Source organism: Pseudopipra pipra, chromosome 1, assembly GCF_036250125.1.
Source record: "Pseudopipra pipra isolate bDixPip1 chromosome 1, bDixPip1.hap1, whole genome shotgun sequence".
In the NCBI taxonomy this organism is placed as follows: Eukaryota; Metazoa; Chordata; class Aves; order Passeriformes; family Pipridae; genus Pseudopipra; species Pseudopipra pipra.
This window is the reverse complement of record NC_087549.1, coordinates 42,705,933-42,732,061: the sequence shown is the minus strand read 5'-3', so window position 1 is coordinate 42,732,061 and position 26,129 is coordinate 42,705,933. Positions and strand designations below refer to the sequence as shown.

At 38.4% G+C, this 26,129-nt stretch overlaps 1 protein-coding gene across 3 annotated transcripts in view; it reads left to right on the top strand.

Annotated features, from left to right (window-relative positions):
• The window catches only part of SPIDR (scaffold protein involved in DNA repair), a 199,162-nt gene that overhangs the window by 119,097 nt on the left and 53,936 nt on the right, over nucleotides 1–26,129 (top strand). For all 3 annotated transcript variants that reach the window (XM_064653609.1, XM_064653599.1, XM_064653617.1), the window contains exons 9-10: nucleotides 9,413–9,623; nucleotides 11,414–11,664. In XM_064653609.1, the coding sequence (XP_064509679.1) occupies nucleotides 9,413–9,623; nucleotides 11,414–11,664 (462 nt within the window). The remainder of the gene's footprint in view (nucleotides 1–9,412; nucleotides 9,624–11,413; nucleotides 11,665–26,129) is intronic.

Here is a 26,129-nt window from a genome sequence, read left to right as displayed (position 1 = left end):
TTAGGTTTTATTTATGTCATGATATGTCTGGTATTTTCCCCCTTCTTTCAACTTGACTTATAATTAGTTTTGCTGGATTAGTTTTAAGGAGCTGTATTCATATGACTCTGCAAAACAGAGAACTGTGGTAGGTAAACTTGGCTTATTGGATTGGTAGATGTTGATGTATTTTAGAGAAACATAAAGGCAGAGCTGTGTGTACTTTTTCTTTTTAATAATATGGACTTTCATCTTTCCACTCCAATCCAGGGGTTCATCCACATCATTGCATTGTTGAATCTGCTCTGCTGAGTGACTAGGTCTCTTACATGAATCTGAAAAAGAAATTTAGGCATATAAGAATAGTGTGATACAGTATGAAAATTCTCCCACATGTGATCTGGTTTCTAAGTGTCATTGCAACTGTACAGTGAAATAAAACAAAACAAGTTAAGCAATGACCTGCACACCATGTAAGATTTAAATATTAGAAGTTTTTGCTTGTTCTGTACAATTATGTCTTTAAAGTAATGCAGGAGTATTAAGATTGCTCTGGATTCAGAACAGACAGTGTTAAGGAAAATGTTGAATTTAAATGTTATTTCTCAGAGTGTATTGACTGTGAGAGAGCTATGCCTCAGGATCCACCTATGATGATTTGATGGAAAAGATAAGTAATATTGCATAGAAGCAAAACGAAGCTCTGAAAGTAATTTGTGAAGGATAACTTCAAAGTACATACACTATTGAGGGCTGTTTTCTAACCTGAAAAGCAGAAACGTATTTTGTTTATCACATATGATCAGTATTTCTGTGGCAGGCTGAGACTGAACTTTTTCCCTTCCCTTTCACTTAGTCTATATGTCTACACCAGGATATTTCAGTAAAGAAGTTTCCACTCTGGTCACTAGCGTTGCTCTCTTTTCACTGACTGTCGTGGGTGGATGCTGCAGAAAGGACTTTGCCTAAAACAGTTTTCTGTGGTACCTGGCTCACCTACACCGCCTTTACCTTTGTTACACGTTTATCAATAGTAGCAGCAATTACAGTGAAAAACAGAATTTTTCTCAGCTCAGTAAATCTCAAGTGGGCCACAGTGCAGGTAAGCTTGGTCTACCACTTGCTTAAAGACCTGTTGGGCTCTGCAGGACAGCTTTCTGTGCCAGGGGTCCAGCCACTTGCCCTTGCCTGGTGCTGTTCATTGAGACCCCCAGGCTACTGCCCACCTTCTTGCTTGAAGCAGAGTTTGACCAGCTCAAAAGGCATCCTCTGCTTTGCTGTTGTGCTCTGTGGCACTTCCACTGCCTTTTGTGATTCCCCTTGCTGTTACCAGAGAACCCAGAGCTACTGCTACTTTCAGCTACTCTCCCTATGCTGATAGCACTAGATTTGTCTGTATAAAAAGTGACCTCACCAGACTAGACCAGAATTTGATCTTGCTTCATATCCTGGCAAAGAAACAATACGAAATGTCCAGAAATGACTACCAGAACAAGAGTGGAGTACAAGAACAAGTCTGATGGAAGTTTTTTAGTTGTTTAGTAGTTGTGTTGGGTTTTTTTAATATTAGGTTTGATAATAACATACATAAATAAAATTAAGCATATTAATATATTGATTTGTCTTTTTCAATACCAGAGTCTGCTCAGGGATAGTTATTTGTTCTCACTGTTGTGCGTGTGAAGACACTTGTGAGCATGTATGCAAGCATGGACTTACAAAGAGCCTTTGCCAATAGCAAAAGCAAAATCTCTGTGGAAGAAAAGGCTAGTGTTCTTAATTATCTCTACAAAACATTGAACAATGTGTTTTAAAATGTCATTTATTTGTTAAAGTTTCTCCAATAACCCTCCAGACTTGAACCAACCATCCAAGTACACTGACTCTCCGTACCTTGGTCAGAAATTCTTGAGTTCAAGTTCTTCACTCTAACACATGGCCCTCAGCTGCTTAGGTGGATATTGCAGAGATCTTCCGGCCTGAGAAGCGGCTTCACCTGATACCTCAGGAGTAGTGATGCTGTGTAATCGTGTTAATGGCAACACTAACACTTTTCCTCCATAGGCAGAGGAGTTGTTGGTGTAACCTGTTGCCTCAACTCTCCGTTGTGTCATGGTGCCAATGAAGGAACTAAAGAATCGATAAGCTTCTGTACAACAGAAGACTATGCAAATTTCCTTCCTCAGGCACACTGTCATCCTCACAATCCTATGGGCAGAGGAATATGTTCATGGTCCTTGTGCTTTAGAGCTAAGGTTGGAGGAAGGACTTAAGCTCTCTTACTAGGAAGTTGTAGGTAAGTGTAATGTGCACATATAAAATAGTGAACTCTGGATTGTTGATATTCAGGAACATGCTTTTAGTGTTCAGATAGCTTCATTAATATGTCTACTTAGTTTTCATCTAATGATCAGAAAAATACATGGAATAGTAAGACTGACAAGAAATGGAGTCAAAAACATCATGATGCCACTGTAGAAATCCATAGTGCATTTCTAAATTGGAATTTCAGTTTTCCAAATCAAAAATATGTAGCAAAAGTGGAAAAATATCAGAGAAGAGTGACGAGAAGAGAGGCATGGAGCTGCTTCCCTATGAGACATGACTAGGGTGACCAGTGCTCTCTACCTTGAGAAGGCAGCAGCTGGGAGAGGACATGATAAAGTTCTGTATTAGGAAGTGCATTGGCAAGATGATTGTTCACTGCCTCTTAAAAACAAGAAGTGGGGGGCAGCAATGTAACCACTAGGTGACAGATGAAAACAAATCAAAGGAAGTGGTTTCTCACATGCGTGTAATTAGACTGTAGGGCACTGTGGAGGCTGCAGGGTATTGTGGATGCTGTTAATGTACAAATGGTCCAAAAGCAGGCACAGAAGTTCCTGGAAGAAAAGTTTACCAAAGACTTTTAAATACAAGGATATTACTTCTGCCTTAGGAAGTCCCTAAGCTGAAAGTTTTTAGAAGTTATCAGAGAGTGTTCTGGAGAACTTTCTCTAGAGGCTTGCTTTTATTTTCAGTCTTCAAACATTTGCTGTTTGCTGCTGTAAGCTGGAGTATGGGTTGGATGGGCCTCTGTTCTCACACCAGTATGGACATTTTTGTTCTCTCTAATACTCAGTATGAGTTTTAATATGATGTCACTGTGCAGCTTGCTTGCTTCTTTTTTTTTACCTTTCAGAATCCCTCTGGTATGTCCCTGGACTTTGTGGTGGCTCGTCAGCCACCTCAAACCCTACGTGCAGTTTAGCACTGGGAACAGAGGGAAGAAGTCGTCTGAATAATGATCTCGTGGCTGGTCAGACAGAAGTTGATATATGGGGTAAACACACAGACTGGAATTCTTTCATAACATCTTGATTATGAAAAGATAACCATGATATTTATATCTCCCTAGTTACTTGTAACACCCTCATACTGTGTGGGGGCAGTGTTTTTGTTTTGTTTTTGGAGCAACTTTCTCATTTAGTGCTTTATTGTGTGCAGTTCTTTTAATAATAATTGTTTTGTGTCTGACTTACGTGTTAGGTGTTAAAAAAATCTCAGCATCACAGTTGGAGTATATTTTTAGCAAATTCTCTCTAAAGTATTACCCCAGTAAGCTCAAGAGATTGTTTCCATGCCAGTTTGTACGTAAGCACAGTCTGTGAGGGGAATTTTATGTTTGGTGGTGCCAAAGGTTAAGCTTTGTCATGATAAATTGGGGTCTAGAATGCTAGAAATTTCAGGTGCTTTCTTCGCAGCCAAAATAAGTGGCTGGATAGCTCTGAGAAACTTCCCTACTTTCCAATTCTGGTAAAGCCTGGTATTAGAGTAATTTCCTGGAGGTGGATGAGATTTGCTTTGATATCCATCTGTGCTTTCCTACATCAGAAGACCTGCACATCCCCTTCAATTAGCGCATGGTGCAGCTCCCTGCAGAGGTGACAGCACTGGGTGTGTGGTATAATAGTGCTTGATGTTAACCACAAGCTTTTTATAGAAGAGCTCTTCTTAAATGTGAAAATTTCCATACAACTTTTTTTCGTGCTACAGGGTGTCATATTTCAAAAGGCAGCACTATGGCAAGCCAGTGGTTAGTTTATATGATTACTTTGAAATTAGTAAAATGATACAGTGATAAAAATGTTGGCTTTGTATACTGTAATTTCTTGCTGGAGTGATTTCTTAGGTGTACAAGTATTTTTGTTGAAAACTACAATGTTATTTTGCAGAAAGAACTTATCCTGCAATAGAAAAGATTATTTTCTTTACTTGTGTTGTTTTACTAATTTTCTTAATTTGCTTTTTACTTAAGGTTCAGTGACAAATGGTAACAGATTGAGTTATAACAAATCTATATATTTAATAGCTATGTGATCTTTTCTTTGTGTCTTGTATTCATGGAATGATTCCTCAGATGAAGTATTCTTGCGGTAGGGGAACAAAGCAAATATCTAGCTATTCTCTTCACAAATAAAATGTATCATACTTTAAAAGTAGAAATTTTAGACATAGCTTGAGTAGCTTTTTATTGTTACATCTTCTGCAGAACTGCCATTCTTAGGAGCCAAAGCTACATTTCTTTGGAAACCTGACACAGTTGAGAATTGTATGTTTGACATATATGACTTTGGACATTGATCTAGATGGTTAGTAATATTATTTCTTCATGGAGAAATCAGCCTTGAGAATTTGTACCACAATAATCTGTTGCTTTGAGTAAGATAATTTCAAAGAAAGAGATACCAGCTAATTTTTGTTTTCTATCTTTGAGGTTGGGGCACAGCAAGAAGATTTGTATTATGAAAGTGTGAGCTCAGAATCACAGTGTCCGTACAGACTGTTCAGGCAATGGTAAATGACACTGATGGAGGCTCACACACAAGTGGTGAGATTACTCACTCATGGATAAAAATTCTGTGTTTGGGCAATCTCTGGGCGTGACAGAAGGCGGATCTGTTCCAAATGGCTTTTTGATTTGGGCTATCTACTGAGAAGATAGTTACTGTCCTTGAATGATAGGTGGGCAGAGATCTGTCTGAACTTGGTTGGGTTTGTGTTTTGGTTTTTAATTATTAGCTCGATGCTCAAGCATTTCTTGCGCATGTTAACTATTTTTCACAGATAGAACATTGCAAATGTCCCACAACTCCAAGCCCGATGCAGCATGAGCAACTTCCTCCACACTGGATGAAACAATCAATTCCTAGGAAGTCAGGATGGGCCCTGTATGTTGTTCCTGTCCTCCAGTGTGGGGGAATGGTTCCTCATGCTTCTGGGCAGCAGTGTAAGGCTCTGGCGCATGCTCTTATGCTACATGTACTACTGCTGTGCTACTTGGTGGGTGTTAAACCTTCTTTATGCAGAAATTGTTGTTCTGAGACTTGAAAATAGCCTGTTTTGTAATTACAGTGCATGTTGTAGGTCACCAAAATGCTAAGAGTGTTCAGTTAATGCAGTGTACTCTTCAAAAAAAATGCTCTAGGCCTTTTACATGAGGAAAAAAAAAAAGCCAGAAAAACAAAAGCCTAATAAAATACCCAGGGAGAGTGAACAAAAAAATATGTTCTCTAATTTAAAGTGTTCCCGAGTCTTCTCGAGTTCATGAACCAGCACCGCCGTTTGATGTCAGCAGAACTGAGCGGAAGCGTGTGGTTTGTGAGCTCGCTGCTGCCACAGAGTCACAACTCGCTGGCTTCGGATGGGCTGTGCAGGGCAGACCACAGTGCAAACCTGACGACTGTTTGGCAGCAGGATTAAGACCCTGCCTCGAGTTGAAACGTCAGCTGCTTCACCCCATGCTATGCCGTACGTTCTGCAGCATTTCGTATCTCAGATGCTGACAGACCACGATTAACGTAGAAGTAGAGAAGGAAATGTCCTGCTTCCACTTGGCCAGAGAGCCATTTCATTGTAGGAGGGAGGAAGAGAAAAAGCAAGCTACATTCTTGGATAGAGAAGCAAGCTGCTGCTGGAAAATAAAAAAAAATAACATTATTGCCTCATGTTCCTTTAGCATGTGACCAGTTACGGCAATTGCTGATTGTCTACATACCAGGAAAAAAATGCCCTGTAGTATAAAGAGTTCCCAGTCTGTACTTCAGGTCATTGCAAAGGTCTAAAGGCAGTTATTAGGGAAGTCAACTGCTAATCCAACTTTTAAATATAATTTGCTGAGCAAGAGAAAAATCAGAGAGTACAAGAGAAGGTTTCCAAGGGTTTTATAATCTGTAGTGAGCTTTATTTTTTTTTCCATCATCTGTGTGATTTTTTTTTTGAAAACGAGCTCTTAAAATGTAATGAAGCAGATAGAAAGGAAGCAATTTAAGAGAGGTCACAGAAGACTTGCATTGCCCACTTAACACTTTATCTGTTAAGAGGATGCTACAGAGTGTATTCTGTATCTTAGAGTAGGGTTACCTTTGACTGTAGAGAATATGCAGCTGGAACAGATCCAGAAATTTGGGGGGATTAGTTATGGTGTCTCAGGGACTACACATGTAGGGATTGCTTGGATAAGTGGGGCATTTTTCCTAACTGTTCCAGCATGATAGGCTTTCTTTGCTCTGGTCTGTACCTTTCAAGCAGACAGAAAGAATTCAGGTACACAAGTGTCTCTAACGTGATTGCATTTATTGCAAAGAGAACAATATATGAGCAATATACAGTGGCAATGCAGAGATTTCTGCTGTGATGACAGTAAAAATTCTCATCCCGCAGAAGAATATATATATATATATATATATATATAAAACTTGGTAATAATATAATAAACAATACTTTTATTCCATATATTATATGTAAAATATACATTATTTTATACATATGTGTGTGTGTATTTTATATATAAAACATACTTCTATTTAGCCATCCACCTGCACACAAAATAGTGAGCTTATTACAAACTTTTTTCTTTTTTCTTTCTTTTAAATTAGTTGTTATTTCTATTTATTGCTGGTTCTTTTCATTGTGAAGAATCTGCACATTGAGAAATAGAGAAGATTTAAGTAGACTTACGTGAATATTCCTCTATCCTAGCTGAAAAGTTACTGCTAAGTCTGTGGACACCCATGCAGGTCTAAAACAAATTGTTTCTTACGGAGAGTGCTTTTAGAGAACTATTTAGAGATAAGAAATGGGGAGGTTCTCCTGGAAGTGTATATATGTCCCGTTTTTGCTTTGTGGAAATGCCAAATAGCCTTTAGTTTATGCATTGCCCGTTTAAAGATATGATGAAATAATGAGTACTTTACCAAGAAAGCTCTTGGTGGTTATGAATGTACTCGAGGTATGGAGTGCATAGGCATAGCAAAACCACGGTACACGTAATTTGGGTATCAGTAAAACCTGCCTGCCTTAAAAAGATCACATACCTGTACAGGAAAATAAAAATAAAACCATAAACCTCAAAGTTTCTGCAAATGATTTGCTACTAACGTCAGTATTTTTTTTAGAGAATGAGATGATTTAGATCAAGCAAACATTCTTCTGACATTAGTGACGTAACGGTCCCGTGTTCAGAGAGATTTCCTGTTTACTTTGGGTCTGAACACAGACGTCTCAAGAAAGTAGGTGCTAAAATTCTCGTTACACATCTGCATATAAAGACAGCCCAAACTGTTCTGAGATGTGTAGTAAATTTTATATACATTTTTGTTCTCTAGAAAAATAGGGTTAAAAATTTCATAAGATCAGAGATGTCTCAGTTTGCTGACCCAGCTAATTCCTCAGTTTTAATCATATAATGCAGAAATTATCAGGTGATGTCAGTTTGGCAGCCTTGTGAGCTACTGTCATGCTCTTAACTGGGACCTTTGTTAGCAGATTCATCTGGAGTCAAGGGACTCGGCGTCCCTTAGGGGGATGTACTGCTGCTCTCCGAAAACTGGAGAGCTTTCAGATGGCAGTAAGGCTTCTTTGTGGTGAAGTTCAAGACTTAGTTATATGCTGTAACTTTTCATACATTTTCTGTTTCAAATCATAACTTCTGTGAATGTGCACCGTAGAAGCAACACATCTTTTTCATAATTTATGTGTATGATTCATAGTTCTAAGTTACAAGCTTGGTTTTAAATGTATGCTTTTTTCCTAAAAAGCAGAGATCATCTTGCTGTTGCTTTATTTTCCTAATTATAAAATAACAGGGATTATATTTAAAAACTTGCTGCAACTCTTCCTATGCCTTTGAAAATATGAATACATTGGTCATACATTTAACTATCTGCTCTCTGAAGAATGAAGGAGCCAGTTATAAAACAGACCATGGTCAAGATCTTGTAGGGACTAAGATCAAAAATAAGTAGTTTTGGGTGTTTTGTTTTGCTTTTTAACTCTGCATGGTTGCATTTTGACGGACAGTGTCATAGATGTGGAAATTTGCTTCATAATATGACTGCTGAGCATTCTAGAGACTGAAGTTCTGAGGTTACTACTGAACTCGGGTCAGCTCAGCTTTGCTGCCAAGGCAGAAGGCCTTGTCTTACTCCCAGGTGATAAAGATCTAATTGTAAAAAACACAGACTACAATAAAGTGGATTTTGGTTTGTTTTGATGGTCTGTAGAAAATGAGATTCTTCGTTGTTTTTGTTAGCTGACTTCATTAGATTTTGTATCCTGTGAGTATAAAAAGTGTACTTCTAAATGTACAACTGTGATACTAGTGTAAGAAAAAATCCCAACATCAATACATGCTTTGGCATGAAATTATTGTGTGTTTAATGATTCTGCAACCATTACCTTAATCTGCTAGGCAAGAACTTGCTGCATGTGGAACTGTTAGGGAATTTACATTGGCACTAGAAACCAAAACTGGATCTTGGAGAGCACATTTATGACAGCGGCAAACACACAGGCAAGATAATATACAGCATATCGTAAGAAAAACATATTTTGCACTTAGAAAAATTGAAGAGGGAGGAGCAGTTTGCTGCCGGCTGCAGTGAGAATGAATTCGTGTCAGTGGGAAGCACTCACCAGAGAGGGACGTCCTGCAAGAGCCAGGCTGGGTCCAGCAGAGCCAGTGCTCTGAATTAACGTAGAGCAGGACTACTAGTCTTTTGTTCACAGCTTGTAACTCAGTAACTGTATGCAGGCGTTCCTGGTGCTCTTGGTTCTGTGCTGACAATGCAGGGACACCAAGCAGCCTTTATGTGAAGCCAGATAGGGTTCATGGGGCTCAACAGCTTCCAGGTGTAAGTTGTCCCTGGATGCAGTGGAGGTCCAGGGACTATGGAGCCCAGGGCTATGCCTAAGCTAGGAGGGCTGATCCAAGCTGACTATTTCTATGGAGTAAGTTATTTACAATTTTGATAACAGACCTTTGAAGTGTTTTAGTGGTAATGATAGAAAAAAAGAGGAGAGAAATACAATGCAACACGCATGTTTTAAAAAAGTCCTTATCAGTAGTTTACCTTGTCATGGATTTGATGCCACTTAAATTATTTTTTTCCAGGCAAAAATTGCTTCTCAGAAATGCAGATGTTCCTGTTATCATGAATACCTGCTTTAGTCAGAAGGTGCTACTCAGTGAACATTCAGAAGCAATAGAGAAGACATGTGGTCTTACAAAGATGCTTATCAGGAAGAATGTTATATCTTTGGCACAGACCCTCAGACTAGATGACCTTGATGATGAGTTACACCAAGAATCTTCAGATAATCGGGTAAGGTCCATTTGGTTTGCAATTTTAACACTTGTTAAGAAGTTGGTCAGCAGATGTTTGGAAATGGTCAGAAAAACAAAAATTCTAAATTACTGACCTTTTCAGTTTCCCCTTTCATTTAGCCAAGGCTGAATAATACGCGGTGTTTATTTTAATAATATTTTCTTAGTAGAGGCTTTTGGTCCATCCAAATGCTGAACTGCTGTGAAGTTATTTTGCTGAAGGCTCACTACTGTTCTAAATTGTAATTGCAGCTTGGTTTTTCATTGATTTTTCTCTTCCTCGTTATAGCTGAATAACTAAAAAATAAGATCTGTTTTCTTCTAACTCACTTAAGATAGTGTTTTAAACAAACATTTCATTTTTCCACTCATATTTCTTAACTCATTTCCTAATTGATCCTATCCTTTCTTTATAGAATCAATTGATAACATCATCGCCCTTTCCCACCCCTTCATTTCTTTGCTTTCCTATTTTGACTTTATTTGTATTAAGATGACTACTGACTCTGCATTTCCCTGTGGTTGTGGTTGTACAAGCTGAGGTATTTTAAGGGATTTGTTTTTTTAATAGCCTGTGCCAGGACTTTCTGAAAGTAAGGCTCTTGTAAAGGCTTTATATTGGCTACCCAAATCATTCTTAATATTTGAGAAGTTTGGCCCTACAAGTTTGAAGAACAACAAATGTCAACATTTTATATTTGCCTTATATATAATTCCCATTATAGGCCTGGGAATTAAAAAATTACATAAATCCTAATCTCCTTTCTTGCTTCAACTCTAACTTGTAAAAAACTTCAACTATGGTATTTGAAAACCAGAACAATTGATTTGTTCCTCTCATGGCTCCTAACAAACAAAACCACTTCATTTAAAACTCAGTAGACAAGTTTTGTTGCAACCTCTTTGTAGATAAGGGGTAGTGTTGTACCACAATTTACTTCTAAATATTGCAAATTCTCCTTCTTTACTGGTCTATAATACTTATGGCACAGTCTGTGATACTCTGAAAATAGAAATTTGGCTCATGCTGTGAAGGAACCTATAAATATTGACCATGTTAGTCTATACTTGCGTACAATTTTTACCGAGAGAGATTTATTTTAAAAATAAAATCGATGAAATTTCTCATTTACATTAAGGGAAAATGGAGCATTCATAAAATTTATTTTGAAAGTTTGGAATATTTTATTAATAAAATATGTTTTGGAAGTAGTGAACCAAGGTTTCACTACCAATAAATTAAGGTTTGTACTTTGAAGATTTTTACTTTTCATTAATCATCTAATTCTTTTACATTGAAATATTTTCCATTCAAATGTGTAAGTCTGATGACTAACTTACTAGTCTATAGAACTAGACATCTGTTCATTTACAACTTTATCTGAAAGTCCAGAAGCATTCAAGATGGATTTTACTCTTCATTTTAAAAGAGAAAGGAACAGAACATCAAAGAACTAAAAGTGAAACTCAATTCAAGGGGAAGAATCATAAGGACTAATATCAGTTCTGTTTTCCTGTTGGTGTCGCTCTTATCTCCCATGTACTGAGTTAGTTCTAGAGAACCAGTTAAATACAGGAGTGTATTGTGTATGCAACTCTCTTGGGTGTTCATTAAAAATCGGCAATAAATACTGGCCACTAGTCTCTAAGTTACTTTAGGAGCATTAAGTATTTTGAAACTGATTTTGCACTTGCAACTTGATTTTTCATGCTGAAGTTTCTCTCTCTAGCTCTACACAGTTTCAAGATTCCCCGGAATGTTTCTGTTAATGGGTTTTCCTTCACCAGGTTGCTCATGCTCCACAAATCCATAGCAACTGTGATTTGAAACGGCATCCATTAGCACTGAGTGCTCTTAATGATTCTCTGCTTGAAATGGTGGAAAGCCAGGGAGCAGTGGCATGGAGAGAAGCACAGGTACGAGTTGTTATCCAAAGGGTGTACTGTTTGCCTGCAAGACAAGGTTACAGAAGCCACATTCAAGGAAACAAGCCTCTTTGTGCAACACCCATCACGAATACAGATCCACCAAATGTTAGGTGAGTAATAAGATGCATGGGAATTTTCCTGTTGAGGCTGTGATATATGAGAAACCAAAGAGGAGGGTGTTTGGAAACGTCACTTGTCAGCTCGTAGGGAATAAGCACACTCAGCAAGGCATGAGGCTGTTGATGGAAGTGGTGCAGTGTTGTAGTAGGTGTACTGTGACAGTAGTTCTACCCAGAGAAGAGAAGGATCTGTCTATATGTAGAGGGAATATACCAGGGCAAGAGTGCCTGAAGGAGCATGCGCCGATATAGACAACCTTATTGGTCAAGGAAGTCACATGGTTTTAAGGGATAAAAGCAGCACCGAATTTAAAATAAATCTCTTTGTTTTACCATCTCACGGACAGCGTGTATATTCTTTATTACAAAAAGACACGTACACCCTACGTCTATAGTTTATGTCATCAACAGATGACAGGAAGATTGAAAATTAAGTAATCGGAAATTAATTTAAAACCTTTGATGAACATCTTATACTGTTCCTTGAGTTTCACAGAATAGCTGTTACATCCCATTTGCCTGTTTCAGTCTCTGGTATGCTCTGCTGGTAACTTATCCTCGTAGAATCATCTTTCAAAACAAAAGAGAAATACACAGAGAGACAGAGAAATGAAGGGCTTTTCTAAAATGAGGATTTTGCAAGATGCCATTAGAGAAACATAGGTGTACACTTCCATTGTGAAGTCACTGGTAAAAGATCCCATTGACTTCTGGAAATCTGCAGGTCATTGCACTTAAATTCCTCTGCAGTAAACGGGTAATGTGGTGTCAAAACACTAACACTAATGCAGAAATCCTACATACAGAACCCATGGAGCGTACAGCTTTTGACCAGTGGTTTTAACCTCTTCTGTTTTAGTCTTTGCATCCCAATACTGGTCTGTTTAGAGTGTAGTGAATCAAGAACTGGATCTTGTTTTCTTAAATACAGAAGATATGGCAGATAGTTTTTCTTTCTGACCAGTACTGAACCTTTGAATCCTTTCCTTTTCCTTTTATGATCCTCGGGGTTTGAGACCAAAGACTGATTTCAAAGTCTTTCTCAGCAACTCTGCGTCTGAGATAGCTGTGTCTATTACTGCATTTTCTTCCTTTGGTTTTGCGCTAACTTTTGGTTAATGCTGGCTTAAAATGAAAATGTAAGATACATAAGATTTTATTTTCACTCAGGAATATTATTAAAGTGAGTTACAGTGGCAGAGCTTATATTAAGCTTCTAAGTTCAGCCTTTCAGGACATTAGGAAACGTCTCTTCCTGCAGACTTTAGGACCTGAATGGAGATGAGCAGTTAGTTTAGCAGGTCCCATTGAGAACTCTCCAGATGTAATTTGCAGTAGGCTTTGAAGGGTTTCTTCAAAGTTTTGGAGAATTTGAGTTCCTCTAAGCCACCCTGTTGGTGGGTAGTGGCATGCTCAATGGTCCTTCCTGAGCTTTTGAAATAATAGAATTCTCTCAATTCTTTCTACCTTGTAAGCCAATGTATAATTTACAGCACTCATTGATCAATAAAATTCCTCCAGAGGGAACTGAGGAAGATTATTCTTTCCTAAAATGTAAGCTCAGTCATCATCCACGGGAAAGTAATTATCAACATTGTCCCCAACATTTTTAAGAAACTCCTTTAAATATAAGAGTTATATGAAACTTAACTTGCATTATTTTTTAAAAGGATACATCTTGTTGTGTGAAGTCATTGCTATGAACTTATTTCATTCTTGCTATAATGCATATATGTGAGAGAAAAAGTACTTTACCAGCCCTACATCAATATGTGGTTTTGAGGACAGTATTGCTCTGTTTAGATTTTCTTTCAGAGGGCCACATTTGATCAAAAGTCAGAGCAGCTGACAGACCGTTATTCAAGCTGATTTTTAACATCAATTCTACCGCAGTTCAAATGATAATACTGTCTCTGTATTTTATTTCCAACTTTTAACCAAAAGTACACTTGCAATCACTCAATTTGAGATAGTTAACCTGCCCGAGGCCCACACCCTTCACAGGAATGGGGTGAAAGAAAACAGAAATCTCAGATTGCACTTCTTATGTCAAACATGAAATTAAAAAAAAATGAGAGCCCATTGCTTCTGAAAACATGCTGTAGTTGGGTATTCTCAGGTGCAGTTGCTAGACTGGTCTCTTAGAAGTTCTTCAAATTTTATAGATGTCCGAGCTCAGAAAACAACTTGTTTGTTGTTGTTCACAGCTATCAGGCTGTTTTAGATCCTGAAAAAAAAAAAATCAACCCACTTTCTCTTTTGCAAAGAAGAGAACTAACACTTCTTTTGCAGACTGAGGAATGGAAAACACCTCATACTGCTTTATCAGCTGCTGTTTCCATGGCTGATAAACATCCACATGAGACTTTTCTCCTCTATCAAAAATGTCTCTGTCTGTCACCTGATAGTGAGCGAAAAGGTCCAACGCCCTCTGGCAGTCCTTTGAACCAACTGATGGCTTTTTCTTTTGTAATTGAGAAGCCGTCTTTTTTTCTTTTTACACTTCCTTCTCTAAAGCAAAACTGCCATGAAAGCAAGGCTTGTATATTATGAGGCAAGATGAGTTAGGTCATGCATTGTTTCATAAACAAAAGTTTCTAATCAGATATCAAGGTACATTAGTAGTTACTTGATTAGTATTTTCTACAGGCTATTTTATTGTATATCTTCTCTTGTAGCACTTCATAATAACCTAGATGCTGTTGTCACAGGGAAGCATAAAAAGCACAATAAGCTGAAAAGAAGCATGAAATTAAATGTGGAGCAGGGGAAGTAATGCATTTGGTTCAAGGCATCCAGTTTCTAGTAAGAGACTGGCAAATTGTGGGAGAAACCTCTATTTTGATTGGAAGGAAATGGATTCATTTAGTAGGTTAAAACTAACAGCTTAGAAGCATAGAAATTATGGTGCTGCCTGTAGGAATCTAGCTTTTTCTCATAAATACACATATATAGAATACGGCCTTTTACTGATAAACAAATGGATATGTCTGAGGGGTTAAGCTCTGTTTAGCTGAACTGTTCAGAGCATTTTCAAAAGACACTGAGAAATCACTGCAGAAACTGAGAAGTTGTCCGGTTTCTGCTATACTTAAATTGGTCCCACGTTCCCTGTATTATTGTCAAATCATCTGCCTTTCCCCCCATTATTAACTGCTCTTGCAAATGGACATTTCATGCTGAAGGAGATTCATGGGGAAAAAAAAAAAAACAAAACAGAAGAAAATATGACTCCCTGTGACTGTCTGCCCATTTCCAGCATTCCTGGCATACTTTTTGCTGCCTTTTCCCGTCTGATGAGAAAGATACTTTTGCTAATGACACAACACATGTTTGTCTAAACCCAGTTATTTTGACTCTTTTTTTAAAAAAGTCCTGGCTTAGGAGGATCCCAGAGAGACTCCTGTCAACCTGAGGAGTTCACTGGCGCTGAGGTGTCTGACTCACTGCGTCGGCCTTGTACTTTGTGTTCCTGGGATAAAGCAGTGTATAATTTGGATTTTGCTCCTGCCAGTATCTGTTTGTTTTGAGCGGGCCACGTGAGTTTAGTAAAAAATAGAGCTGGTCAGTTTTGTGCCTTAAAGGACAAGGCTGGTTGTGTAGTAGTCAGTGTAACAAAAATAGTTGCATTTTTAGAATTATTAGGCAGTTAAACTGGTCAGAGCACTCAGAAGATTTGGGTGAGGAGGCTGGACAGAAAAGGGTGTTGTCAAGAACGAAAAGCTAACCACTGCTGGTAGAAAACAATGCTAGCTGTAGCTGTGAATTCACATTTTAAAATCTGTGTGTAACTAGACAAATTTTCCATTCACTTCTCCTGGCATGTTTTGACCTATTTCCTACCTGAATATTAGCATTCCAGCCTACTATAACTTTCTATTCCTAGAATGAAAGAAAGATAGTGCATTAACTTTGAAAATTAGTGTGATCTGCATCTATGTGCTAGTCATTGATAGTTCTTTCGATTTTTCTCTTTATTTTGTTTGCCGTTTGCCAGATCATAGAGCAGTGGAAAGGTCTGCCACCATGCAAACAGGACCCTTGGGGAGCAAAATATTTAGAAGAGCTGAGGATTTGTTTGAGTGGCTGGAAGAAATAGAAATGAGGAAAATCATATTTCTCTTTCTGAGCAGGCCCCGAGAAGCATGATAGTCAATTGCTGTAATTCATTGTGGTCTAGCAAGTTGTTGCAAGTTTCTGAGTAGCCTGTTCATACGTAATTCTGTGTAAAACAGTTTTATTGGCAAGTGATAATCCCGTGAAACTAATTCATTTCAAAGTTGGATTTCCTTTTATCCCCTTTTTTTCTTCATCCAGTGATATTTGCTGTTTATCTTAATGCAGATCCAGTCAATGGGTTAACCTGTCTGGCAGCATGCACAACTAAAAGTTGAGTGTCAGGTGCTGCAGCTAGCATTCCAAGTAGATAGACCGATATATTGAAAAGTTGTCCTTCTGGTATGGAAAACCTACTTTAAATTCTGTAAAGCATATTGAAATAACAACAACAAAAAATTTTAGAGGTCTTCTTATTTGAAAAGAGCCCAGATTGGAAAGAACTGTCATGAAAGATCCATGACAGATGCTAACATCTGTCAGAATGTTTTTTGTGGCTGACTTAAATTTGTTTACAGCATTCCATTTGTTTTTTGTGTTTTTTTTCAACAAAACATTTGAAATTGAATGGTCATAAATGCAAGTTTTTAAAAATTACATTATGTTTCTGGATGCGATTTTTCAAGTGGAAAATAAACAGGAAATAAGTAACTGAAATGCAGTAGGCAGTACTCCATAAACTAAAAGGTTTCTCTGATTTCCCCTTTTCAGATCCTTCTCTGTGAAGATATGTGCTCTTAATATTCTTGCAAAGTAGTCTAATTGCTCCTTGACAGACTTGTAATAGTTCTCCTAATAGCTGTGGTTCAAGGTCTAGTAACTAGTTTCTACTTTGATCTCTCTTTTTTTCCCCCTTTTTTATTCACAGTAAAGACTCTCTTTTGCCTCCACCCTGTTCTATTTGTAATTCTCAAACCGGAGCCACCAAAACAGGGAGTAAAAACAAAAGACTGTTAGAAAAACAGCATTTGTATCACACTGTCCATCTAAGACTTTAATTTGTATTATATAGGTAACACTGTAGCTTCCCCGTGTTGTTGCCTGGATAGCTATGAAAGTCTGTTTTCCCTGCTGCTGATGTTGCTGCAGATGGATAGATGGAACTTGGGCTTCTTCCAGTGCCGCTGTAGTACAACAATTTGTTAATTTGACATTAACGTTTATTTTTCAGTGCTAAATATTTACATAATCTTATTTTGTCCAAGGGCAAGGTGAAAGTACTGTTATCTGATATACTCTGCACAGATAAAAAAAAAGGACCCCTCAGCGTTCACTACCATGTTTCGGCCCTGCACTGTGCAATTAACAATTTGCTGTTGTTCTAAAATATGTGTTGTTCTAAAATATGTCAGGGCAGTGATATAAACTGCTGATACAGAAAGAGGCTCAAGCAGACGATAGCCAGCATAGACCACAAGTGTGACAAGGATTCAGTATCTTTGGAAAGCAAATGGACAGGAACAGAAACCAACTGTCAGATGGCCAACACTGTGTGCAGGCTCCTGTATGAGTCTAGCATAAAGGAGACACTGGTTGCTTATATTTCCTCCATACTCAAGTGCTTAGACTGATCAGTAAAACATCCACGTGTTCACAGAAGACAGTCGCACACGCCCCCCAAAGACTTTTTTTTCCGTCAAGAAGGAGGGGTAGCTCTACTAACTAATGTATTCTCGATGACAGAGAAATTGCAGAGATCTGTAAATAGCACAGAGAGACAGATAAGTGGTATAGAAGCATCATTATGTAGAGTTGTTGTGTTCCCCACCACTTACCTTGTAAATATACCATTTCACACCTCCCACATCTGATGATTGCGTGCAGGGCTTTAGAAAGCTTACTGAAAGAACTAGTTAAGATTATCTTCTCTGAGGAGCTTTGTTTTATTTGCATTGTTTGCTGTATCTTCATCTTCTGAATTTTTTTTGGAAATGAAGCTTTATTGCACCTGAATGCCTCATTTCCCACTACTGTTGGCTTTATGGCTATATCCACCCAATTAGTTGTTTTCAAGGCACTATGTAAATGGAGGGAGTGGGAAGAGTGATGTGGTTCCCCTGTATGTTATCCTACAGTAGAGACCAGTCTAGGGAGAAGAAAGTAAACAATTTGAAAAGGTAATTTTCCAGCCCTACAGCCACAATCAAGGCATGTTTAAAACAGTACGTTGTCTGGTTTAAACCAGAAATAGTAATTTTCCAGCACTTATTATGTGTCAAGAATTATTCTAAGATGGCCTATGTAAAAGGTATGGAATCTTACCCTTGGTTTTGACCTTTCTTCCCCTTGAATTTTTGTATCTCTGAGAGTTATGTGGTTGACAGAACTGAGAGCAGAAATTTTCCATATGTGTTTTACACGCCTACCTTTCACTGACTACACGACTTCAGTACTGACCTAGAGGTAGTCATGCTGAAGCTCTCCAAAACCTTTGTAAAAGTCAGATTGTGTCTCTGGAATTTGTTTTCCTTCTACCATTGCACCAAAGGCAAGGACCATGAGCAGTGAGAAATGTCATAAATGGACACATGGTGAGTTAACAGTTGGGAGAGAAATTTAACCACCCAAATATTGCACGTAATTTCTGTGCAGCTTGGACAGGTAGACAGTCTTTGTATTCATAGCCTTAAGTATCTGTATAAATAGTGGATGTGCACAGAAACACTAGCACAGATTTTATATGACAGCAGTTTTCCAAAAAGGAAGATTCTTAGAAATAACTTTCTATTCTCAGCTTTGTAAAAGCTTCTGTTTGATATAAGAAATCAGTACTCCTTGGAAAGGTGTTATGAACGTACTCATATTCTTTTGGGAAGAAGGAGGTCTTATGTTCCAAAGAATCAGGAATACACAATCCTATGCAACTTTAAAATTTTGGGCACACTCTACCAATTAAGACAAGACTGAAAAGGACGATAATGCTGAAACACAGGCCTAGACATCTGTATCTTAAGCTTTTATACACTTTCTTTTGTAAAGTGCAAAAGATGAATATACAGCAAACAATGCAAATAAAACAAAGCTCCTCACAGAAGACAATCTTAATTAGTTCTTTCAGTAGACATTGTGGTTTAAAATTGATATGCAACTTATAAATATAACAAGTTATCTTATGTTCATATATCAGTCCAAATGGGTGGCAGTGCCTGCTAGTTTTGTTCCATTTCTCTCAGCCAAAGGCAATCAACAGCATCCCACTGGGTAGGAATCTGCTACAGGCTGCCCTGAGATCCTCAAATGCATTTTAGTTAACGCCTCAACCTCCTCTTTGGCTAAAGGGGACTTCACAGATTTTGGAGAAGAACATACTCCTCAAATGAGAAAAATGATGAGCAAAGGCCTGGGATGAACTTACTGTGTATTACATTTCACAGTGTAAGGATTTGAGTGGATTAGCAGTTAAGAGAGATTTAGTTATTTTTGTAATTTTAGTCCTACAGTGAGAAAAGAAAGGAATAATTCACCTCATACATACACGTGTATGTTCAAAATGGTTTTGTAACTCACTGAATTTAGATACTCAGTTTGAGGTGTGTGTTTGAATGCAGTGTGAACTGCTCTGGACAACATGCTTTAATACAAAATATTTTTCAGAGATGTTTCACATTTGACAGGCTGAGAGAGTTGGAGCTGTTTCCCCACAGCCTTCTAGGCTAGACCTTAGAGCAGCCTTCCAGTACCTAAAGGGGCCTCCCAGAGAACTGGAGAGGGACTTTTTACAAGGGCATGTAGTGATGGGACAAGGGGGAACGACTTTAAGTTGAAGGAGGGTAGATTTTGATTAGATATTAAGAAAAAAATTTTTAATATAGGAGTGGTGAGGCACTGGAGCAGGTTGCCCAGAGAGATTGTGGACTCCCCATCCCTAGAAGTGTTCAAAACCAGGCTGGATGGGGCTCTGAATAGCCTGGTCTAGTGGAAGGTGTTCCTGCCCATGGCAGGGAGTTAGAACTAGGTGATCTTTAAGGTCCCTTCTAATCCTAACCACTTTATGGTTCTATTATTAAATAGACCAAGAATGATGTCATGAAATTGTGGAGTGTAATTTTTGGTTGTATTTGTGTTGTGGGCTCTGTTTCATTCAGTATCACATGATAAAAGGAATTTGTTATTTGTTATTTTGTTTTCTCCTGTACAGCATCATCAATTTTACCCAGGAAGATGGCAATTATAAAAGTATGAAATTATTCCATATCTCTCAGTAGTTTCCCAGTTGTTCTAGACCAAGGGCAGCCACATGCTTAGGCCTGCCTGCCTGGCAGGTGGAATATGGTCCCTGCCACAACTAGGAAGTTGTGGTCCTGGTTCAGCACATGGTGGAGGAACTCCACCAGCAAGGAGATATTCACTTCTCTTTCTGAGTGAGGGAACAGGGGATCTGCAAGGAATGCAACATTAGTGAGATGAGGTAAGAGATTGCACTGGAGTCCCAGCTTTGCAGAGGTGGGAAGTGTAGCTGGGATCATGGAAGTAGAGTTCCAAGTGTGGGAGTGCATAGTAGGTTTTGGAAGGAGGAAGTAATCTGTGGAACTGAGGTTCTCGTATGAGGACTATTAAAGTGGTCATAAGGTTTAGAATATCATTTTGTGCAAATTACCTTTCTGTCTGCTCTTTATTTTCTCTTGAGCCTACGTAGTTCCTGTGGATTTCCTCTCTGGGGCAGCAGCTTTCCCCACTATTGAATTCAAATATGATCTAGTCATGACAACTACAGATGTTCTTGTCTTTGTCCTGTAACAATGGGATTATGCATTTTCCACTGCCTCTGAACAAATGCCAAAATTTGTAAATTCTGTTTGAAATGAGGAAAAATGTACAAGGAAATGAATTTGATTGGAAGATGTCACATCTTCAGTATGGAGCTATAAATTAACTGACCATATTAACATAATATAAGTGGGACGTGGGAGACCATGTTAGCAAAGACACTCAGTGCAAAAATGTTTTTAGTGTCTTTATTTCTATTTAACTTAATGGTAAGTGGATATTTCCTTTCCAAGGGAGCTGAAAACTGCCAAAACTTTCTTGCTGCACTCTGGGCTGTTTAGTCATGATTAAAAATATCTGTGATAGGAGCTCATCTATACCTTGGTGTTTCTGTGTATCTGAGTCATCATTCATATTTGGACTGCTAGGGTTTGGAGGAGAATTGTAGCAATAACATCCTGAGAGAAGAGGTATTTGATGTGGATGCATCAACAGTCAGGAAAATCAGTGATTCTCAGGCTGTTTCCATTTCAACAGTGCATGTGGGAAGGTTGTGGATTTTTAAGAAATTGGTTGGAAATCCGGTTATATGTACTGACAAGAACTGGGAGAACTCAAAGCAAAAAGAGGTGTCATGTCCGGTTTAGAGGTTGCAACCTTAGCAAATCAACAAACTGCAATTGGATAATTTCTTTTTAAATGCTTGCAAGGGTTGCACCTTGTTGGATAACATCTGTATGCTAGATTTGGAAAACTCCTGCACAGACAAATAGGTCCTGTTCTATGATTTGTTTGATCCCCACTGAATACATGGAAGCTGGATTTGGCATGCCTGGTTGCAGTTGCTGCTTGGGTAGTGCAAATCAGAGGAAATTAAAAAGTCATGCGTTGAACAAAATCATGAAAATGAAGAATCATGATATTTGGAAATAAGATACATTTTTTTTTTAATGAATTTACTTTTGAGTGTTTCCAAACCTTTTCAGTGAAGAATTTTCAGTTCAACCTTGTGTATAAATGGATTTTCTTTATAAAAATAAAAATTAAAAAAAAAAAGCTAGGTATGATTCTTACTTACCAGTTCAGAATTGTGATTAGCCTAGCACAGTGGCCAGCACACCTGGCCTCCCTGCAAAGACCTGAAGGGTTTATGTGTGCCTGAGGTCACCTGCTGAAATCCGTAGGAGCAGACGGTGACAAAGTAACCGCTTTCACAATAAACCCAACTATTTTAAAAGAGCAGATGAACAGTCCAATAGTCAAAGAATAGTGAAGATTTTTTGTGTGCACAGCGTGGGTGAATAAAAATTGCTGCTTGTCTTAGCACTTCAGTTTCCTGATGTTTTGGTCTGAATTTGCAACCCTGAGTTGCATGCATCCTTTTTTTCCAGGGAGTAGAAATAGATGCTTTTTTCCTTTTCTGTATATGTACTGGATAAACCCAAGTATCTTTCTTTTTTTCTGCAGTTTTTTTTATACTTGGCTTAATAAAAATATAAGTACTGTAGTAAGTTTTGAGAGCGTGCAGAACTCTCAAGTATAAAGTGTAGTTTCTCTGCTCCGTGTATGTCACTGATTGCATTATTTATTATAACCGGATCTGTGACAGCGAAGCAAAGTAATATTACAGCAAAACACAGGATTATACTGTAAGAGTCGGGCTGCGTTCAAGCATCAGTGCACACTGACATTTTTATGCCTGTAGGTCAGTCCCTTGGTTAATAGATATTTCCTCCCTTTCTCCAAGCCATCACTAGAAGCCCAGGGCTCCGGGTTGCGGGAGGGTTTGCCGGGCGAGCGTGGCGGCACGTGGTTTGTCTCTCCCCCTGCGTCCCCCGTGCTCAGTGTGTCTCTGCACACACTGTTCAGTAAACAAACTTTGGAGAACCAGAGCGAGCTGGTTCAGAGCAGCCAGTTCATTCACACAGACCTCTTGGAAAGCGATGCCTTTGCGCAGCCCTGACGTACGGGCTGAGGGAAGTGGAGAAGTTAGTATTTATGTTTTCATTAATGCTTTTTATAGCTGTGAGCCAGCTGTAGCTAGTTAGCATTAGCCTAGGACATCTATTAGCGTGCAGTCCTCTTACGCAGGATAAAGGGCTTCTGATGGAAACAGAGTTGTTACTCATGGTACTCACGGCTGTGTGTTTACATGAAGGCTGTTTGTGCTGACATAGGATATATATTAGAACAGCACGCACCTTTTAAATGAACAAATTTTCCAGGATTCAAGAGGATTTTGTGTAAAAACTTTTTAGTGTATCAAATGATGAGATTTCCATCTTTAAATGGCTTATTGCTTGTTTAAAAGCTGTTCTATGTAAATAATGCTCTGCAGCTATGCAGATACTAAAAGTATTTTCTATTTAGCTTTTAGGATATATTGGGAATAAACAGTATTCCTGCAAGTCTCCAACACACGACTTTGGACTGTTAAATTTTTTGCTGTGAATGATGTAAGCAGCTGGCAGTGGCACAGGGTGAATTGGACCTAAGGGTTTGGCCTAGAGGAATTGATGGCTCAGCTGTCCTTCTCTGGTTTCTCCCAGTTCTTGCTTTTTTGGGTTTTTTTCACCTCTCCTTCTGGAAGCTAGTTAGTCAGAAGGGTATTTAAAAATAAATAACAAAAGCAACTGCAAAACAGAGAATGAGGAAGGCACAAGAAGTGTTGTTTTTAGAGCTCCAGTGTGACAAGCACCATGGTCTCTGGTATTTGCGTCAATATGACAATTTCCTTTCCTGGTCAGTCAGCCTTCCCCAAACAATTCTGATGGCTCTATTCATCCAGGCAACCACAGAGGTGCCTAAAGAAAAAGCAGGAAATTTTGTCTATACCCTGCTTTGCAGGATTTCCATAGAAGGTGTGGAATGAATTTAGTGCTTTCTCACAGCTAATTTACTCATTTTAATAGTTAAAGCTTTGAAATGGAAAGTTTCAGCACTGGTTTCTCTCAAGTTGTCTTCTCCTGAGGAAGGTAGATTGAACTGAAGACCATTATTTTTGTTCCTCTTCTTCCCAGGTCTTTTGCCTCTACTTGCAGTGTGTTTTACAGACTAGAGAAGATTCCTGAGCCTTTGTAAAATGGTCTCAGCTTGAATTTCCATTCTGTTATCTTTGTCACAGTCCCACCAGTTGTCAGTGATAAATTATTGCAGTCAAGAGGAATTCAAAAAGTTCATTGTAAAAAGCTTAAGTTTGCCTCTTTAAGCCTAACCTCCTCATGAAAGCCTTGATTACATCAGCCATCATCATGTCAAAATTTTACCTTTATGGTTTACAAAAAGAAGCTTTATAATGCTATTCTTTTTCATCTGCACAACAGTATCTGTATGTGAAACTGCTGAGTAGCCTCAGATGCCAATGTCAACTCACATGACTGAGCTGTAGTCTTACCAAGACAAAAAGTGGGGTTATCTCCCAAAATTGAATCACTTCTAATCTTCTGTTCAGATAAATTTCCTCCACCCATCCATTTAGGTACACCACCCTTAATGATCCACTTGAAAAGAATGTGACAAGCTCTTGAAAGCTCTGTGAGACTGTGGAAGCTCATGAATTATGCGTGTTCAGTGCCTACAGCCCTAACCTCCAAATACAGGTGGGGAAATTTACATCTGCAGTATCTAGACTTCCCTACAGATCCTGTTCTGTGATTTGGTTCTGTATTACCTTTACAAATGTGGTCAAGGCTCAGTTCACTCCAATTTCAAAGTCAGCTGCTCTTTTGAGGACCAGAAGAATAATTTCTTAGGGGCAAAGTCAAGCTTTGATGTGCTTGCATTCTTCCTTTTAATGCAAACCAGCAAAATTGTGCTGGAATGTTTTGCACCATTTGGTAAATGTGCTGGAAACTTGTTCATTGTGATCTGAGGGAAAACATTTTTGCTCATATTTACTATTCTACTAAATGCTTCATAAGCAGTTCTTTTTCTTATGAACAAGGAAATGACCTATTCGGTGTCATCACTTGCCGGCCCTTGGGCTTGTTTTGAACTGACTGTTCTGCCATTCAGGGTCCTTGCTCATTTGTTCCTCATGCCCTTGTGACTGAAACAAAAACCTCTGTGCAAGAACTTAGACGGGAGGAATGTGGATAATTGGGAAAAGCAGTTTTGCCCAACCAAGTTTTCCCAAAAGATGTCTGGGACCATCAGCATCGTGCTGCCGGCTTTGGATACTGTGGTCATAGATCAGTGCATCAGATACTGTATTACAGGATCCTGTAGCCTAAAAAGCAGCATCTTTCTCCTCCAAACATTTGGCAAAGGTGTTTTACTGTTTTCTCAAAGTTCATATTTCTGTGTCATCTAACTGAACACAGCCAAATTTAACATAGGCACATCTTGACTGCCCAGTCCTTTCCCTGAGTCAGTTGCCGATTGTCTTTAATTTTTCATTTTAATTTATGGCTAGCTTTCCCAACATTCAAAGAACACGTGTTTGAAGGCAAAGAGGCATTTTTAACCCTAGCAGGGCACCTGGTTATACCTTGGATTTTGCCATTCCTCAAATGCTATGATAGTCCAGGTTAGTACATAATTATATCCTGCAGCCAAGTGAAATATTTTTTACTAAATCTGGCAGGAGATTTTATAGTTATTTTTGGATTTTTTTTCCTAATTGCTTGAGAATGGTCTTTTTCTTGTGTGTTCTGTCCATAGGATCCTAAGGAGGCACACGATATGTGGGAGGCAGGGATAAGAGAAAGATAAAGCTGTAATTTCTGTCATCAGGCAGTACTGGGTTGACAACTACTAATTTTATCTAATCTATTCAGTATATACCTCACTCCATATGCTGAGTAATTGCCAGAAAACTCCCTTCTCTTGGCCCCTTTGCAAAATAGCTTAATGCATCTTTTCTCTCTCTGTATATATCTGTATTATGTTAGTATATTTCAGATTTGAGAAATAATTGTTTTGCCAACTTGAAAAAAAGAAACCATTGTCTTGAGGTTCAGATGTACAAATGGAATGGATGCTGAAGAAGAGGGAGCTTTAAGGAGATACTGGAATTGGAGACCTTGTTGGTATATTTGGGAAATTCATTCCTACTCAGTACAACTCACTACAATAAAGATAAAAGACGGCAGAAAAAATTAACACTGATTTCTGTAGATTATTTACATGGCCCATTGTTCACACACACATTTTTTTCATCCATCTGTTAAAAATTGCTAAAGCATGTGAGCAGTAAGCTAACTGCTGCGTATCTCATGTGCCCAGTCTGATGGGGTATGAACCTGGTTAAGGTTTCTAGACATTTGGTGATAATTGGTACATGTACCTTATGGCAGAAAAGTGAAAAAAAATTATTGTTCATATAGTGCCATTTAACAGATTTTCATTTCTGTTTTTGTTTGAAAATGCTGAGTTAATATTCGAGATTAATCTGAATTGGTGGTCTCTGCTAAAATTAAAGTTACAGTGTCTATAAGTCAATTGTCACTTCATGTTGAGCGTTGAAAACTGTTAAGTGGAAACTGTGTCTATATACCAGTGACTGACAATATCTGAATTACACCCTTTTTTTTCCCCTAGTTATCAGTGACCTTTAACTACCAGTTTCCTCCACCAGTCAAGTCCCATTTTCTCAATCACCCACATTTAAAAGCTCAGATGTTTTGTTCTCA